This window comes from Rhinoderma darwinii, chromosome 5, assembly GCF_050947455.1.
Source record: "Rhinoderma darwinii isolate aRhiDar2 chromosome 5, aRhiDar2.hap1, whole genome shotgun sequence".
Lineage (NCBI taxonomy): Eukaryota > Metazoa > Chordata > Amphibia > Anura > Rhinodermatidae > Rhinoderma > Rhinoderma darwinii.
This window is the reverse complement of record NC_134691.1, coordinates 45,658,389-45,675,434: the sequence shown is the minus strand read 5'-3', so window position 1 is coordinate 45,675,434 and position 17,046 is coordinate 45,658,389. Positions and strand designations below refer to the sequence as shown.

The 17,046-nt window shown below is 42.6% G+C and overlaps 1 protein-coding gene across 3 annotated transcripts in view; it reads right to left on the bottom strand.

Moving 5' to 3' along the window:
• Positions 1–251: 251 nt before the first annotated feature.
• The window catches only part of MTERF3 (mitochondrial transcription termination factor 3), a 41,572-nt gene continuing 24,777 nt past the window's right edge, over positions 252–17,046 (bottom strand). For all 3 annotated transcript variants that reach the window (XM_075828022.1, XM_075828023.1, XM_075828024.1), the window contains exons 5-8: positions 7,879–8,026; positions 7,665–7,736; positions 1,886–2,047; positions 252–570 (exon numbers count right to left, since the gene is read on the bottom strand). In XM_075828022.1, the coding sequence (XP_075684137.1) occupies positions 376–570; positions 1,886–2,047; positions 7,665–7,736; positions 7,879–8,026 (577 nt within the window). In that variant the 3' untranslated portion in view covers positions 252–375. The remainder of the gene's footprint in view (positions 571–1,885; positions 2,048–7,664; positions 7,737–7,878; positions 8,027–17,046) is intronic.

The following is a 17,046-nucleotide window of genomic DNA, read 5'->3' as shown; positions in this document are numbered from 1 at the left end:
CCATAAAGAGTTAAAACTGGAAACAATGATTAGGGAGCAGCTGACTGACAAGTATCTCCTGCTATAGAAGTAGCAATCAGCATCCCTAAAGGGACAGTGCCAGAATATGTAGGGACACACCCCAATGGTATCATCCATCTGTCAATTTAGTTATACAATTTCCAGGAGGAATAACAGAGGAACGGAAAATAAGTTCTAAGAGGGCTTTTATATGGGGAATACAAGTGTTTACTAAGACAACACACTTAATATTTAGGAAATAATCACTTTGTAATTTATTTTAGAATAGCACTTAATAAATAATTATTGAGTCCTTATATAAACACATAGAAAACGCTATCTAATAATAACAACATTGTATCACTTTCTGTTTCTTCACATGTTTTTTTGGAATAGTTCAAAGTCCTGTACGGAAGTCTTGGAAATTTCTTCACAGAAGGTTTGAGCAGACATGGACACCAGCTTATCTAAGGAGACATAGTTGGGTTGTGTTGGTTCATAAATTGCTCTTCCCAGAAATGTAAGAAATTCATGTCTTTCCTTAATTTTCAAAAAGCTGGTGTTAAAGACCTGAAAAATAACATGGCAATTAGTCAAGTTGGTTCTGCTATAGGTAACGGCCACACATATGCAAGGCTTCCATATTGAAGGGGTTTTCCTGGACTAGAATATTGATGGTGTATTTTTAGACTTGGCCAGGAGTACTCAACTGATGGACCAGAGACCCCTGCTAACTGAACCTGGAGTACGGGGATCCAGGAAAACGGGGGAAGAAGCAGGAAGATGGACCGGAGGAGGAAGAGGCGGGGTGTGTGAATGGAAACGGGAGAGGTGCTGATGAGAGACAGAGGAAGAATAAGCATCAGCCAGCAGTTCCAACACTCGCCAATGGTGCAGCTGACTACACTTTTCTATGTAGAGGAATCCAGCAATAAAAAAACCTGTTTACCACGGTATATGTCTGAGCCTTTTGTCAGAGGTATATGTTGGGCAATAATCCTGTCGGAAAGGCTCTAACATGATGTGAACAAGCCCTTAGGCCAAGCATTGCCTTCCCAGCCAAGCCATTCTCCGGCTTAGGTGTTGGTGTTCAGCTCGGACCTTTATCTGACGGCAGACCCAGGTTCACTTATAGTAGTCGAGTACCCCTAGGATAGGCCATCAACACAGATAGATCAGAGAGAAACTTCCTGCACCCCCACCGATCAGCTGACTGAAGGGATTGTGGCGCTTTACTGTCCCCTTCATTGTTTACCCAACACAGCGCAGTACATTTAATAGTGGCTGTGCCTGGTACTGCAACTCAGTCCCATTCACTACCAAATGTATGTCACTGTGTCTGGTGAAAAATTAATGAAAGCGCCGCAGCCCCTTCAGTTAGCAGATGGACGTAAATACCCTTTACAGATTCACGGCCATTGTTTATTGTACCAAAACAATAAGTGAAAAAATGAATCAACTTTACAAATAGTTTTAATTAAAAATCTCCTATTGTTTTGGGTCCACAGCTTCTATACATATCTATAATTTCCCATGGTAACAGATAACAAACAATTCATGTGTAGTCTGATCCTGCAGTAATATCGCGGTCCATGTGTCTTACGTCTTGCTAACCTACTAAAGGTACGTTAGTAAGAATTAGGAGTCTGGTGGAAGGCAAAATGACTGCAGGATCAGACTACACACTGTTGTCTGTTTCCATAGAAACTCTTTATTCTTTGTTAATACTTTACCATCACCCATTGCCTTCAGTTCTTCCTTGTATGACAAAGTTTTAATGTTGTTAGTAGTGTTTGGTTCACTTTAAAATATGTTCTAGCCATGAAGAGAGACACAAACGTATAATTTCGTGTGACGTGAATAGATGCTTGCAATGAAAAACTACCTGTGGGAAATGAGTGATTATGTGGTGAGGAATCCCCATCGTATTGTGCACATAATCAAAGGTTTCTGTAAGTTTCTTCTTGTTACCAGCTAACATTTTTGGAACTCTCATGGCAATTTGCTGTATTTCATTTTTACGGAATCCAAATTCTATTTCAAAGACCTGTAAAAAATAAATACAAATAAAATATATAATAAAGAAAAGTTCAATAATTATTTAAAGCGGCTTCCTACATAAAAAAAATATTCAATGACGTGCTAAAAACTTAAAGGCTTTGAATGGCATTTTTTTTTTATTAATAAAAAGGTCAATCAGTGTGTTTGGTGCAACTTTATAAATAGTTTTTATGAAAAATTAATTTTACTTTTTTAGATACAGCTGGTTTATATTCTGTATACAGAGCAGCTGTAACGTTCCCTAAATCTTGCTCCCGTCAGGTCTGCGGGACTGACGGGTTCAGTGAAAGTGGGTCCATATTAGATATGATCGATGACAGGTGGATACTACGTGTCAGAGACATGCAGGTCCCACTGAGACTGAACCCGTCAGTCCCACGGACCTGACAGGATCAGGATTTAGTGAACTATACAGCTGCTCTGTATAGAGAATACAAAGCAGCTGTATCACACGGACTTATTTTATTTAAAAATAAAAAAAATGCCTTCCATAGGTGTACATAGCCTTTAAGGAAAGTGCGCCGACCACATTTCCGGCTATTTCATCTATTAGACTAATAAATGACATTGAATATGCTCCCGATCTGCTTAAAGTAGTGCAATTGCATCCCCTATGGATAGGAATATACATTTAAAAGGGAATGTATAACCTTATTTTATACTCATTAAAAATATATACGGAAACAATATTTTTTAATTCTGGTTTATTTTCTTTATTGTATGTTTTTTTTCTTTATTTTTTGTACATGATTATGGGGGCAGCTATCTTGCCTGAGATGCTGCTCTTTGACTTCTGTAAGAGAGTGTTGTGGGCGTGCTCTTTGTCATATGCAGAGAGGGAGAGCTGTCCCCATTACCTATTGTCAATGGTTGATCATGTGTTATCTGCCTCTATCTGTATAATAGAGGGGTTACCTTTCATTTTAATCCTGTCCTTTAAAGATGAGCCCCCATCTCAGGAAGAGACACCCTACCGGGCCAAAGGCTGTTTCCCAAACAGCAAGTTTGAAGAAATCCTATATAAAGAATAGAAACATCCTGACAGGCGACTGACTGGCTGTTTCAAAACATATAAATACATTGTTTCCTTTACAGGATGACTAAGGCCCCATTTCACACATCTGTAGTTTTTATCCGCAATTAACGATCCGTAATTGTGGATAAACTGACACATTCATTGGCCACGGACACCTCCCTGTATATTTAAAGGGGTTTTCCAGCTTCTGACAACTGATGACCTATCCACCGGATAGGTCATCAGTACATGATTTGCGGGCGTCCGACCCCTGGGTCCCCGCACATATCAGCTGGTTCAGTGACTCCGTGCACCGGACGTACAAGCCGGAAGCAGTTAGCGCCGGCCACAGAATAGCGGCCGAGCTGCAGTACTGCAGCTCTGATCCTATTCAAGTGAATAGGAGCAGACCTACAGTTCTGCAGCATGGCCGCTATGCTATGTATGGAGCCAACTGCTTCCGGGCTCCGTACATAGTATTATGTGCCACAACATCCGGTGACCGCAGGCCACCGGAGCGGCTTATCAGTGCGGGGTCCAGGTGTCGGATCCGCACCGATGATATACGGATGACCGGTGGATAGGTCATCAGTTGTCAGAAGTTGGACAACCCCTTTAAGGGCGTGTGTCCGGGCTGTAGAAATGAGCCGCAAAAAAATAGGCCATGTCGTTTTTTTTGCATTTACGTACCATGCTCCTATACTTATTACTGTGAGCACGGTCTGCAAATGCCGATGAAACTCCGCTGCCTGTCCCTGCAGTATTTACTGACCTAAATACTGCACGGGTTGTCAAAGCGCACAACGTTCCACTGTTAGATGCCGTCACTTAGTAACCCTCTTGACAAAGAGTTGGATTCCCAAGCCAAGTCTGCCATTGTGGCAGCAGGTTCTGCCGTGCGTCCAGCTTTTGCCTCTGCCTGGGTTGGTAGAGCCAGCTCAGTATAGTCAAAACAACTTCACCGCGGTATCCTTCAATGAGCGGCGCAAGAGGACATAGCTGATCCTGCTTCTCATGTTATTAATGCTTTAAACGTCTTGTTTGAGGCCTCCCGTGAGTGAGCACTTTTTAATACCTGTGCATCGATTATTTTAATAGCTATCCGCTCCATTTGGCTAAAATCTTGGGCTGCTTTTTAAGCTTCCAAAAAAATCCCTTGTCGGCCTTTCTTTTGTTGAGGGCAGACTTTTTGGGAAATTGTCTGGATGAAATTATTTCGGAGGCATTTGGCGATAAGAGTTCCATTCTACCTCAGAACCATCCATGGTGTTCGTAGCCTTTCTGCCCAGAGGTTTCGGTGCTTTCTTAATTCTTCCTCCCAAAGATCATTCTTTCACAGAAGTCAGACTAGCCGTCCCAGTGACTCCAGACATCCTTTTTTTTTATGTCAAAACCTGCTTGACAACAGCGGTCCCAGGGCCCAAAAGCCCTCCGCTTCCAAGATATCTTCAGTCTGAAGGTGTCGGCTGTCCGAGTGGGGGCACGACTCCTTTCCTTTCAGAAGACATAGCTTGCTCATGTGGACGATGTCTGGGTTCGGTGTTAACAGGTAGAAGATAGAATTCTCGACCCTTCCCCAGGTAGTTTATTTTTCTGTCAACTCTGCCCCACGGTCCAGATCACGCTACTGCTTTTTCCAGGCTGTTCGTTCCCTTCTCCTCCAGGAAATTATGGGTACAAGGATTTGCTTATTCAGGGGGTGCCACATAATGGAGGGGGTAACATTCTGGGGGATCCTGGATCGCAGATACTGTGAGCACAGTGGGTAAGGCTGTACCCATGTGAACTTTATACTACATTCATCACAGGCATAGAAGCATACCATGTCGCCGTGCCAACCTGTGCCAGCTGCCTGATGGAATTCTCCCTAGATGAAAACATATCACATGGGAGAGGGGAACAAATAACTACCAGTGTCAGGGGGAAGAAAGACCGCTGGGGAAGTTGCACCTAACAAAAATATAAGTGACCCATAGAAAAAAATAGGGAAAAAAAAAATCAGTCCTCACGGCTGGCTTACTGGAGCCCTGGTGCTGTGTACAGCCAGGCAGAAGCTGAAAGAGGTGGAGGACTCTGGACATTGCCCCTGGAGTGAAATATGCGTACCAGGCAAAAGAGTTCCTGAGATGGCGTTGGCACCTGCAAATTCAGACAATGCCGCAGGAAGAAGGAAGAGACCACCACCCTAGAAAGTGTCTGCCCTGCTCATAGGACCGGCCTTCACCGGAGACCTCCTTTCATGCAGTTAATACATGTGAACGAAAAAGAGGCCCCGGCTTCTAAGAAGCCAGGCACTAAATTTCAAACAAAAGAACAAATTGCTCCGCTCATCACATATGAGGATCCGGATACCACGTTTGTTTTTGATCGGTGCTTTCGACAGAGATTCTTTGTCAGAGGTAGGTAGGGATCCAAAATAGCAGAGAGTGCCAGACCATTCTCTGCTATTTTGGATGACTAAATTTGAAAACCTGCCCAACTTCGCTAACGGAAGGAGCGGCATATCGCAGCGCTTGTTCCATCACTGCAAGAAGGCAGCACACTGACCCAATGTAACGGAAAACCATTCTCTCTACAGAACAAACTTGCCGAGTTAGGTGGTCTCCTCCTGATACCATTTTATTGGTAAAAAAAATTTATTCTGGTTTTGGACAGACAAGATAAACAAAAACAGCAATTCTGGCATTATTTTGTTTACGGCGTTCATGGAGAATAAATAGCGCTGGTGTTTTATAGTACGGGTCATTGTGGTTGCAGCGATACCAACGATGTACACCTTTTAATTATTTGTATATGTTTTTTTGAGACCGAAAGATTCCTAGTTCATAAATACCTACTAAAAGGGTCATTACATTTAACATATCTATATATATATATATGACAGATCGATAGTAGATAAACATATTAAAAAGATAGATAAATATTAGATAGATCGTTAGGGTCAGATAGTGTTTCAGAGAAGGACTAGTTACTAGGAGCGCTGCAGTGGGAAGGATATACGGTACACAAATGTAATGTTTCAGATTTTTTTTTGCATTAACCCCTTAGTGACCAGCCCATTTTAGGCCCTAATGACCAAGCTATTTTATTCGTTTTTCTATAGTCGCATTCAAAGAGCTATAACGTTTTTATTTTTTCGTCTACATAGCTGTATGAGGACTTGTTTTTTGCGGGATTAGTTGTGCTTTTTAATGGCACCATTTTTGGGTACATATAATTTTTATATGAACTTTTATTAACCTTTTTGGTGGGGATTATAAAAAAAAACTGAAATTCCGCCATTGTTCTATGCGTTTTTAAATTGACGCCGTTCACTGTGCGATGTAAATAACATGTTACCTTTATTCTATGGGTCGGTACGATTTCGGCGATACCACATATGTGGAGGTTTTTTTTATGTTTTACGACTTTTGCACAATAAAAACACTTTTGAACTAAAATTATTTGTTTTTGCATCGTCGCTTTCCAAGAGCCGTAATTTTTTTATTTTTCCATCAAATAGTGATTTTTTGGGCTTGTTTTCTGCGGGACAAGACGTAGTTTTGAATGGTACTGTTTTGGGGTGCATGGCACTTATTGATTCATTTTTATTATGACTTTTTAGGGGGGCAATGGAAAAAAATTGCAATTTCGCCATGGTTTTTTGCGTTTTTTTTTTACGGTGTTCACTTTGCGGTTTAAATTACATATTAACTTTATTAATGGAGTCATTACGGTCGCGGCGATACCACATATGTATACTTTTTTTTTTTTTTTACACTTTTACTAAATAAAACCACTTTTTATGGAAAAAAATGGTTTTATTTATTTTTTTACTGTACTTTTTATTAATAATCTTTATTTCACTTTGATGACTGATTTTATTAGTCCCACTAGGGGACTTTACTGTGCGATATTACGATCGCTGCTATAATGCTCTGGTATACTTCGTATACCAGAGCATTATTGCCTGTCAGTGTAAATCTGACAGGCAATCTGTTAGGACGTGCCTCCGGCGCGTCCTAACAGGAATATGTCCAGGGCAGACCTGGGGGCTTTTATCAAGCCCCCGGCTGCCATGACACCCCATCGGAGACCCGCGATTTCATTCGCGGGCCGCCGATGGGTGACAGAGGGAGCGCACTCCCTCTGTAAACAAAGTTAAATGCCGCGGTCGCTATTGACGGCGGCATTTAACGGGTTAAACGGCCGCGATCGAAGTAAACTTCGATCGCGGGCGTTGGAGCAGGAGCTCAGCTGTCATCAGACAGCAGAGCCCCGGCTCCTGCCTGCACGGGAGACCCGTGCAGGACTTAGACTAGGCTGACGTGAAAAGGCGTCAGCCTAGCCTAAAGCCCATTAGTGAATCACGTGAAAAGGCGTATTAGTGGTCACTAAGGGGTTAAGCAAGTTTATTTAGCGAGATTTTTACTATGAAGAACCCTTTTAAGGCCCAAAATAGGCCAGTCCTTAAGGGGTTAATAGTATTTTTGGGCTCCAGTCCAAGTCACATTATTTGCGGTTTTTTTTCCTTCACATCCCTGAAACTGATCAGCTCAATGTCGAGAGAAGTAAAAAAAAGATAAGAAGTGAAAGATGCCTCCACTACCTTTAGATTCTCTTTTATAGGCTCAAGGTTGCCGGTTATCATCCTTGGAAGACGTGTGACCAATTCTCGAGTCTGTAGAAAAGGTAAAAGCAATCAGTGTTCCTACATAAAATAATCAGGCTTTCCTCTAGGTGGTGCTATACACCAAAGCATATGACAAACGAAACACAGGAAAAGCAAACACTACAAGTATCGTAAGCCAACACATTCTTACCTTCTCGCCACTGAGTCCCAGTTGATTCTGGAAGAAGCCCAGGCGGTTATCCAGTCTTTCCACAGAAAAGTTGAGTAAATAGGGGGCGCGGGAGATAATTCTTGCAATCGCATGTCTGCTGAATTTTTTAGAACTCAGGTAAGCCACCCTACAACAATAAGAAGAGCAGATTACCTGTGACCTCAACATAGGTGTGAGAAGGTGCCAGCTACTCGCAAGACTGGTAAATAGCTTCAATGAAAAGGTCTCGCTCCTAAAAATGCTAATATATTTGGTTTCAAGCCGTTGCCAGTAGAAAGAATATGAATGAATGCAGTGGGAAATAATAGTTTCTCTTTTTTCCATGTGCAGAAGAACAGGGCTATTTAAAGGGCAAATGTCCTAAAATGTAAGTTGCCCATTTCACAAAAGGTTATTAATCATATTCACAGATATGCATGTAAAAGTTTTCGTAGGCTGATAGGATGTGACATATTTTACACTGTTGCATTATAAATCTTCTTGTACTATAAGAAACTCTTGGTTCATTCAAGTAGAAGACACCTATGTTGGACTATAGAGGAATGGTGGGCCCCACTAAACAACAATTAAAAACGTTTGGGGTGCAACACAAGCGTCTAAAGCGTCTAGCAAACTATAATGGCACAAAACAAGCGACCAGCGCAAAAGAAAAAGCCTGCACGCCCATAGTACTCAAAATGTAAACACTTTATTTAGACATCTAAACAAAAAAAAAAAAAAAAAGTTTGTAAAAGGGTCTAGTATTGAACGCCACTGGTACTTCTGTTTCCTAAAGTGTCCCTTACATGCACCCAGACAAACAGTAACGTCCAGACCTCATGTGATCTCCCCGGGTGACCCATATTAAGCAGGGGTGGCCGGGAAACACGAGGTAGAAGCATACATGCATGGCGGAAAAAGGATTGGGGTTCAAAATTGATATTTCATTTTCTCCAGATCATTTGTAGAAGCAGGAGAAACTATATGGGCACAACTGTGAAACGGGCACTACTGTATTGGCACGAATATTCGGAAAAACCTGGTGTTGAAATGTTTGGACCCTATATAGTACTACATTAGAACTACTATGAGGGACTGTTTCAGGAACAATTTGGCACCATGCGGCTCTTCTATTAGGACAATATATGAGTGGGCAGAAACTAATTACAACAGGCTCGTTCCTAGTTTGGGGCTTAGGCCCAATAACGGAGTTTATAGATCAAGTTACAGAGAATGAAAAAACATAAAAGGCGCCAATTCGATTGGGCATCTAAAATGTTAAACGTCGTTTTTCGATCTAGACAGCGGGTCTTCTGGATTACGGCTGAGGCGGCAGCAGGATGTGTTTCCACTGCCGCCTGCATGTACATAGTTCTCCTGAACTACACACATAACGATGATCTGTAAATAAACACGAATGGCACGTAAAATATTGAGGGCCGTATTTGGAAACTTTTAACACATCAGATCCCACGTTACATCCCAGGTATTCAACTTGTGGTACATGTGCTCCAGGGGGTACCTGCCATGTGTTTATGGGGTACCTGTATTTTGCCTTTGCTGTGCTTTTGAAAGGCGGCAGGGTGTATGATCATATTCATGTAGGTACTTCGATGTACTTTGTTTAGGTGGGGGTACTTCACTTGGGAAGATGGAGAAACTTTGCTCTACAGGATGGAGAATATCTCATCACGTCTAGAATTGAGGATCATTTCTAATTTCAGTCGCCACCTTTGCAACCAGCTCTACATCATATAATAATGGTTTGAGGTCTTCTATATTAATTTGTCAGTTGGGTTAATGAAGAACAACACAACACATAATCTAAAAGATGTTACTGGAGCCAAATGCAGATAAAATGTAGCGGATATCTGGGTCTTGACGGATGAGTTTTTCATAATACAACTGTACAATAATTAAATTTAATGGTGTTCTCCACTTGGGGCAGCCTTTCTTGTTAGAAGTGTCCTTTGACAATAAACTGATCTCAAAGTGTCCCCCTGCTGGGACTCCCGGATATCAGCTGTAATCTATGAGGAATCTTGGCAGTAAGTGTTCATTTTCCCTGCAGCGCCACCACAGGGGAAATTAGGTATTATACCGTGTCCATTCATATCCATAGGTTGTCTGTGTAATACAGGAAAGGACTGGTTCTTTACTCTGGCCAAGAGATAAGGATCATGAAGAGGATTCTCCTCTATAAATTCAGAACTCACTAATAGGGTAATTCAAAATGGGTTCAATAAACTGAACAACCCCTTTGATTCAAATGGAAAGTGTTTGCTTAGTCTTGGCCAACTGTTATACAGTACTATTATGTAATGATAAAAGCATAAGACGAGGAATTACATGGATTGTTTCATGATACAACCCTGTTCATTTGCCCTATTAAGGCATATGGATATCATAAAAATGGATCCCCATCTAGGAGCCACAACGGAGAGCCACATTGCATGACCTGCTCCCATTCTGGCGGACTAAAGCCTTCCTTGTATTAATTCATCTGAAAGGCTGCCATGTAATACTACATATCCCCTGAAGCGGCCACTGCAGAGGAAAGGCCTGGTGGGACGCAGCTTCTCCTGGCAAAATCAGCTGCTTGATGGGGCGCTGGGTGCAGGACCCAGGGCAATCAGCTGTTTTGTCCTGAAACGACCCCTTTACATAGTCTAAAACTAAACACCTACCAATGCTGTGGCCATCAGCATCCCGAGGTGTGGTACATAAGTAGAGCACACCTGAAACTACAGCCATGTATGGTAGATGGAACATGAAATGCAAATTGACAGCAGCATGTGAACACAGCCTAAGGGCCCATGCACGGCGGCATACCGTGCCTATGGTTCCGTATTGGGGATAGGTGGGCATTCCACGTGCCGCTGTCTAGTGCCTCTATGTGGCACTGTATTCTCTCCTAGAAGCAATGCTTCTACAGGTGACTACCCCCATAATACAGCATGTGATGAAACTTGTCACCATTTTTTTTTTCTTGCATTGATTCAATATGAATCTGTGAGGGAAAAAAAAAATAGATGTGCCTTTGAATAACATCATAGACGCATAGAGGAAGGACCCAATATATGCAGGCAGCCTGCTTGTTACTGCATCAAGTGGATCCATCAATAGGGATACCACAACAAAGTTTTCTAATATACCAAGAGAATATAAAGAACTTAAAAATGTAAAGATCCATACAAGACGATATTGTATGCGTATAAGCAATGGAAATGGATTCTCTGGACTCTTACAAGCAAAGTTATTAGCAGCATGTCAAGGACAAGTACGGCTGCACGGCGATCATAAAGTGCGCTCCTTCTTCATAGATGTCACTAAACCGCTGACTGGGTAGCTGCAGTCCCCAAGATCTACTTTCCAGGACTTAAATAATGAGATTACTTGTATTACAAAAGTAGGAGCGCATCATGTAGTAGTTTTAAATACCTTTATTTAGGAGAGGACCACATTGGGGTTGATAGTTTTACTACTGGTGCTTAAACACGAAAATATAATATTGTCAGTGGAGTCGACCAAATATTTTTGCCCAAATCCAATTTTGTGGCTTCATCAGGCCATATAAATACAGTACATTGGCGAATCGTTTAACCAAGATTAATATTTGCTTTTGCGCGTTAATAAGAATAATAGGAAAATCGTTTGTATTCTACGGACCAGCAAATCTTTCTGAATTACAATTCTAAACCAGTAAAAAATGATACAAATATTAAATCTGGGAAAAAAGTCGAAGCCATCGAATGCTCCAAAACAAATTCATTTATAAAGGCAGGAACGCTGCCCGTGGCAAGAAAATGTTAATGAGCGGAGATAAGCTTGTGTGTTCACGATCTGCTACTACAACACGCCCTAACATTGTTATGAAACAACTAGTGAGGCTGTTGGGTACAATATCATATAATTGCTCCGAACAAGCCGCTTTGTGTACATTTTGGCAGGAAATCTGATAAAACACACACCAGCATTTGTTCTGACTTGCCGGTTGACATTTTCATATGCACCGTTTGAACTGAATAACTTCCGTGATAAGTGATGAATAAGGGTGTTCTCACATTACATTACTACTACGCTCTGCGTATGTGCGTGGAAACTCTGTGCCTACACCGAACGTATACAAAGGGCACTACTGACCCGGCAAATGCAGACGCTGGGCCAATATGCGCCCGAATACCTTTTTCCCCTGTATGGAATAACATAGATTACGTAATTACATGCAGAAGCATACCGTAAAATAAAGTATACCACGCGGTTTTTTACATTGGAGTCCTATGAGCGACATTCGCCTATACAGTGGCATACCCAGAGGTATACATCAGAAAATACTCCCAACCTATACCTCGGAGAGAAGGCTTAAAGGGGTTATTCAGGATTTTATAGTTAATGGCCTATCCTTAAAATAGGCCGTCAACATTAGATCGGTGGGGGTCCGACTCTCGGCACCCCAGCCAATCAACTGTTTGAAGAGGCCGCCTCGATAGTGCGCCGCTCAAGCACAGCGGCCCCATCATTGTTCACATCTATTTACATGTTTGTTCGTACTTGCACACACCATTACTTTCACAGCGGCTGTGCAATGTATTGCAGCGTTGTCCCATTCAAGTGAACCAAAATTCAATCAATGTAAACAATGATTGGCGGGGGTGCCAACAGTTGGACCACCATAGATCTAATATTAAAGGTTTATTGCACGGCCCCTTCAAACAGCCCCTCAGCGGGGGTGCTGAGAGTCAGAACCCCACCAATCTATACGAAGGATAGACTGTCAATTTTAAAATCCCAGATAACGCCTTTAAACGCAATGTGAACAGAGCCTAAACACGGCATCTTTCCTTACAGGCACATATAGCATGCACAGGCTTCCACACCCCCCAGAATTCACCAGCTAGCTGCCTGCAAGCGATTGTTCAAGGTTATCAGGCATCACATGCTAGAGAGACAGGGGCACCGTTTCCTTCAATGAGAATAAAAAACAGAAAATCTGCTGGGAAATGATCCCATGTGTCTTAGGTTCAGTACTCTGTAAACTCTTCCTGGAGAATTTATTACAAATTCAGACCATAAAGCACACATACCCGCCGCACTCTCACATACCGGCACTGTAGGAAGAGGTGTGTGCCCGCCAATACACCAGCTGACAGATATTTTGGGAAAAATCTAAAAAACATTTCAAAATAAATACCGTATTTTGCTTTAAGGGGGATGTGCAGGATTAGAAGAAAAAGGTCTGTTGTTTTTTTTCCCCCATAAAAACACAACTCTTGTCCATGGGCTGTTTGGTATTGCAGCTCATCCTTATTTAAATTGTAACTTTTAAAAATCTTTTGACATGTCAGAAATTTTGATCTGTGGGGTCCGAGCACTGAAACCCCCATCGGTTGCTAAAACGTAGTGGCAAAAGCGCTCGGTGAGAACCCTCCTGCTTCATATCTGATCGGCTCAATATAAAGTCTATGGGTCCGTACACTGCTCGCTCGGCTTTCCGAGGAAAGCCGATAAGAAACGAAGCAATACAGCGCTCACCTGAGCGCTTCTGCTGCTGCGTTTTAGTGAGTAGTGGGGTCCTCAGTGCTCGGACCCCCACCGATCAAAGCTTCTGACATGTCACTAAACCATGTCAAAAGTTTTTTAAAAATGTTTAGCTACCCTTTAAGTAATTGGGGCTAAGCTGCAATAACAAATAGCCCAGGGCACTGTTTTTTTTGGGGGGAAAAAAGCAGACCCGTTTTTCCAAGATAACCCTTTTACATTTTGAAACGAAACAACCTTTATTTGGCTTTGTCATAACAATAAAATTTTCGTCTATCTATAGGGGTCTAACCACTGGGACCCTCACAATTGCAGAATGGATAGGTGACAAATAATATTGGTAGGAAAAGCCCTTTAGTTATATATTTTTGTTTCTACAGGGCAGCAGGACGTGAGAGATTTATAGTAGATGCAATTAATGGGTGTAATAGGAACAACGCAGTGCTGTAGTATCATTCAGTCTCTGGGACGAGGGTGTATACGGCTTTGCTCCCCCAATAGAGCAGAGTGTGTGTATACATTGCCCTCCCTACTATTGTCAGTGGTGTAATCCTGCCTATCTAGTCTCCAGCAATATAACTGAGCTGTTATACAGTCTGCACAATACAGCTAAAAAGAGCTGCACAAAACAGAAAGTGATCTAGTCGCCAATGCAAAAATTTGATTTTTATAAAGAAAAAATGGTAAAATAAACAATTAACCCAACATCTCCTTGAACTTTGTGAATTATAAGTATCAAATGCAAGTATTTGAAGTGTCATTTCTTGCTTATAGGCCGCTCATAACAGCAGACATGATGGACGACGGCTGGAACGGTTTATCTCTAGCCGCATAACTATTACTGCTTAGCATCCAAGGAAAGAATACACATGATGGCAGCTGAAAACAGGTAAATGATGTCATGTTCTATGTACCCTGCAGTTTTAGAAGGAAGAAAATAATACAATATATGGATTTTCCCAGTAATGGAGGTGATAACATATTGCTACTATATGTCATCACTTACTGATTGGTGGCAATCTCTGTGTCTATCCCAGAGAGTGGCATAGAGCGGCAGGGCGCTTGTCCGACCATGGCTTCATTCAAACAGAGGACACAAGCTCCCCATACTTGCCAGTGGTGGAGCCCCCTGTGATCAGACACTTAACCCCTATTCACAGGTTGGGAGACAAGCGTTGTTCGTGGGATAACCACTTTAAAAGATAACATGGCTACCAGCAGCTGCCACTAGAAGGAGATTAGGAGTATATTGTATACAGTCTTATTATTGAGTTCTATGCACAACATGGTGCCGTAAGCTCCCCCTAGTGGTAGCTGCAGGTAGCCAGCATGTTACATTTTAAAGGGAACACGTCAGCAGTTCTGAGGCCTCAAAACGGCTGCCAGCACGATATAGGGGAAGGCATTTTAAACGTACCTTTTTTTTCTCGCTCATGAAAGTTGCATGACCAAGAAACCGACGTTTCATTCCCCGGGCTTGGTGCCACTCATTACTCTGAGTGACTGCTCTAGCGGCCAATCAGTACACCGCTAGAGCTGCTACTCAGTGAAGAGGGGCAGGGCTTGCAATGCAGGAGCACTTACACATCAAGTCCCGCCTCAGTGTTAATTGAGATCGGCGCAGGGGAATCAATCAGGGAAGTATAAAGTTCCCTCCCCATTCCCTATATCACTTTGTCAGCAGTTTTGAGACTTAGACTGCTGGCAGGTTCACTTTAATAGTGGAATCACATATGGAGATTTGATGCAGTTTTTTGAGCCACGCTCAGGAATAGATATAAAAGAGAGACGATGTATAAGTCTATATACCTTTCCTTTCATTTGGATCCACTTCTAACTTTGGCTCAAAAACTGCATCAAAAACTGTATGTGTGATTCCAGTCTAAATCTGTATCTATGTAGATGATTTGTAGAATTGGATCAGAAAAGCAAAGTTCTGTGCACTATAAAGATGCATTAAATATTACCACAGAATTTTTAACCTCTTTAGACAAAAAACGGAGCGAACATTCACGTTAAAGATGTGCTGATTAATAACAGAGCCTGAGCTTTTCCCCATATCTGCTCTTAGCACAGTGTCAATCCAGCACAACAGCGGTGTCATGGCTGACAGTCTGGTTGCTAGGGATACTCCACCTAACAACCACCTCAAAAGGATTGCTTTGCAGGTTTTACTTTGGCTTCATTTTGGCAGAAATCAGTGATCATAAAGCCGCCCATACACTTTAGATAGTGGTTGTTCAAACACTCATTCACCCAACAGCCACTCCTCCCGACTGCCCCGTATACATGAATGTGCTTTTAATGTGGAGAAGGCTGCCCAATCTTTCGTTCACCCGATGACACATTAGACATCCCTATACACATTAGCTAGTTTACGGGTTCAATAGTAAACTTCTAGTAGGTGTTATATGTCACCCCTGTGCTGGATTCACAGCTACACTGCTCATTACTGCTGTATAATGTACTTCTGATGGTGTGCTATGGAGAGATAGGGGAGCAGGATTTTCCTCTTCTATGTGTGCTGTGTATAAAAGACATGATAGCAGTTAGGCTCCGCCCACTAGCTCAGACACAACTGAGAATTGGAGATAGAGCCCGAAGAGTGGAAAACTGCTAAACACATGTCATATAATGGCCACAAATAGTGTTATTCCTCATGTACACACATATAATAGCTTATCCTGAAAAGTCCCCTGCCGTCCCTCCATCCCCCGCTGTAGATAGTGCCAACCCCCTGCAGACAGCAACCCCCCTGCTGTAGATAGCAACCCCCCTGCTGTAGATAGCAACCCCCACACTGTAGATAGCGCCACCTAAACTCCCTCTAGGAGCGGAATCCCCGATGTCAAATCGCACTGGCCAGGGATTCCGCGTCTAGAGAAAGTCCCCGACGTCACTGTCCATTTAGACAGTGACATTAGGGGCTCTCTCTAGGAGCGGAATCCCCGGCCGACATTCTGGCCAGGGATTCCGCTGCCAGGGGATTCCGCTTTAAGGCTGGGTTCACACGACCTATTTTCAGGCGTAAACGAGGCGTATTATGCCTCGTTTTACGTCTGAAAATAGGGCTACAATACGTCGGCAAACATATGCCCATTCATTTGAATGGGTTTGCCGAAGTACTGTACCGACGACCTGTCATTTACGCGTCGTTGTTTGACAGCTGTCAAACGACGACGCGGAAATTGACTGCCTCGGCAAAGAAATGCAGGACACTTCTTTGCAACGTAATTTGACCCGTTCTTCATTGAAGTCAATGAAGAGCAGCTCAAGATTACGGGCGTCAAAGACGCCTCGCAAAATGCGAGGAGGAGCTTTTACGTGTGAAACGACGCAGCTGTTTTCTCCTGAAAACAGTCTGTCTTTTCAGACGTAAAAGACAGTTCTTGTGTGCACATACCCTTAGGGTATGTGCACACACACTAATTACGGACGTAATTCGGGCGTTTTTGCCCCGAATTACGTCTGAAAAAAGCACCTCGATAGCGCTGACAAACATCTGCCCATTGAAAGCAATGCGCTGACGTTTGTCTGTTCACACGAGGCGTATATTTACGCGCCGCTGTCAAAAGACCTGTCACTTCTTGGGGCGTAATTGCAGCCGTTATTCATTGACTCCAATGAATA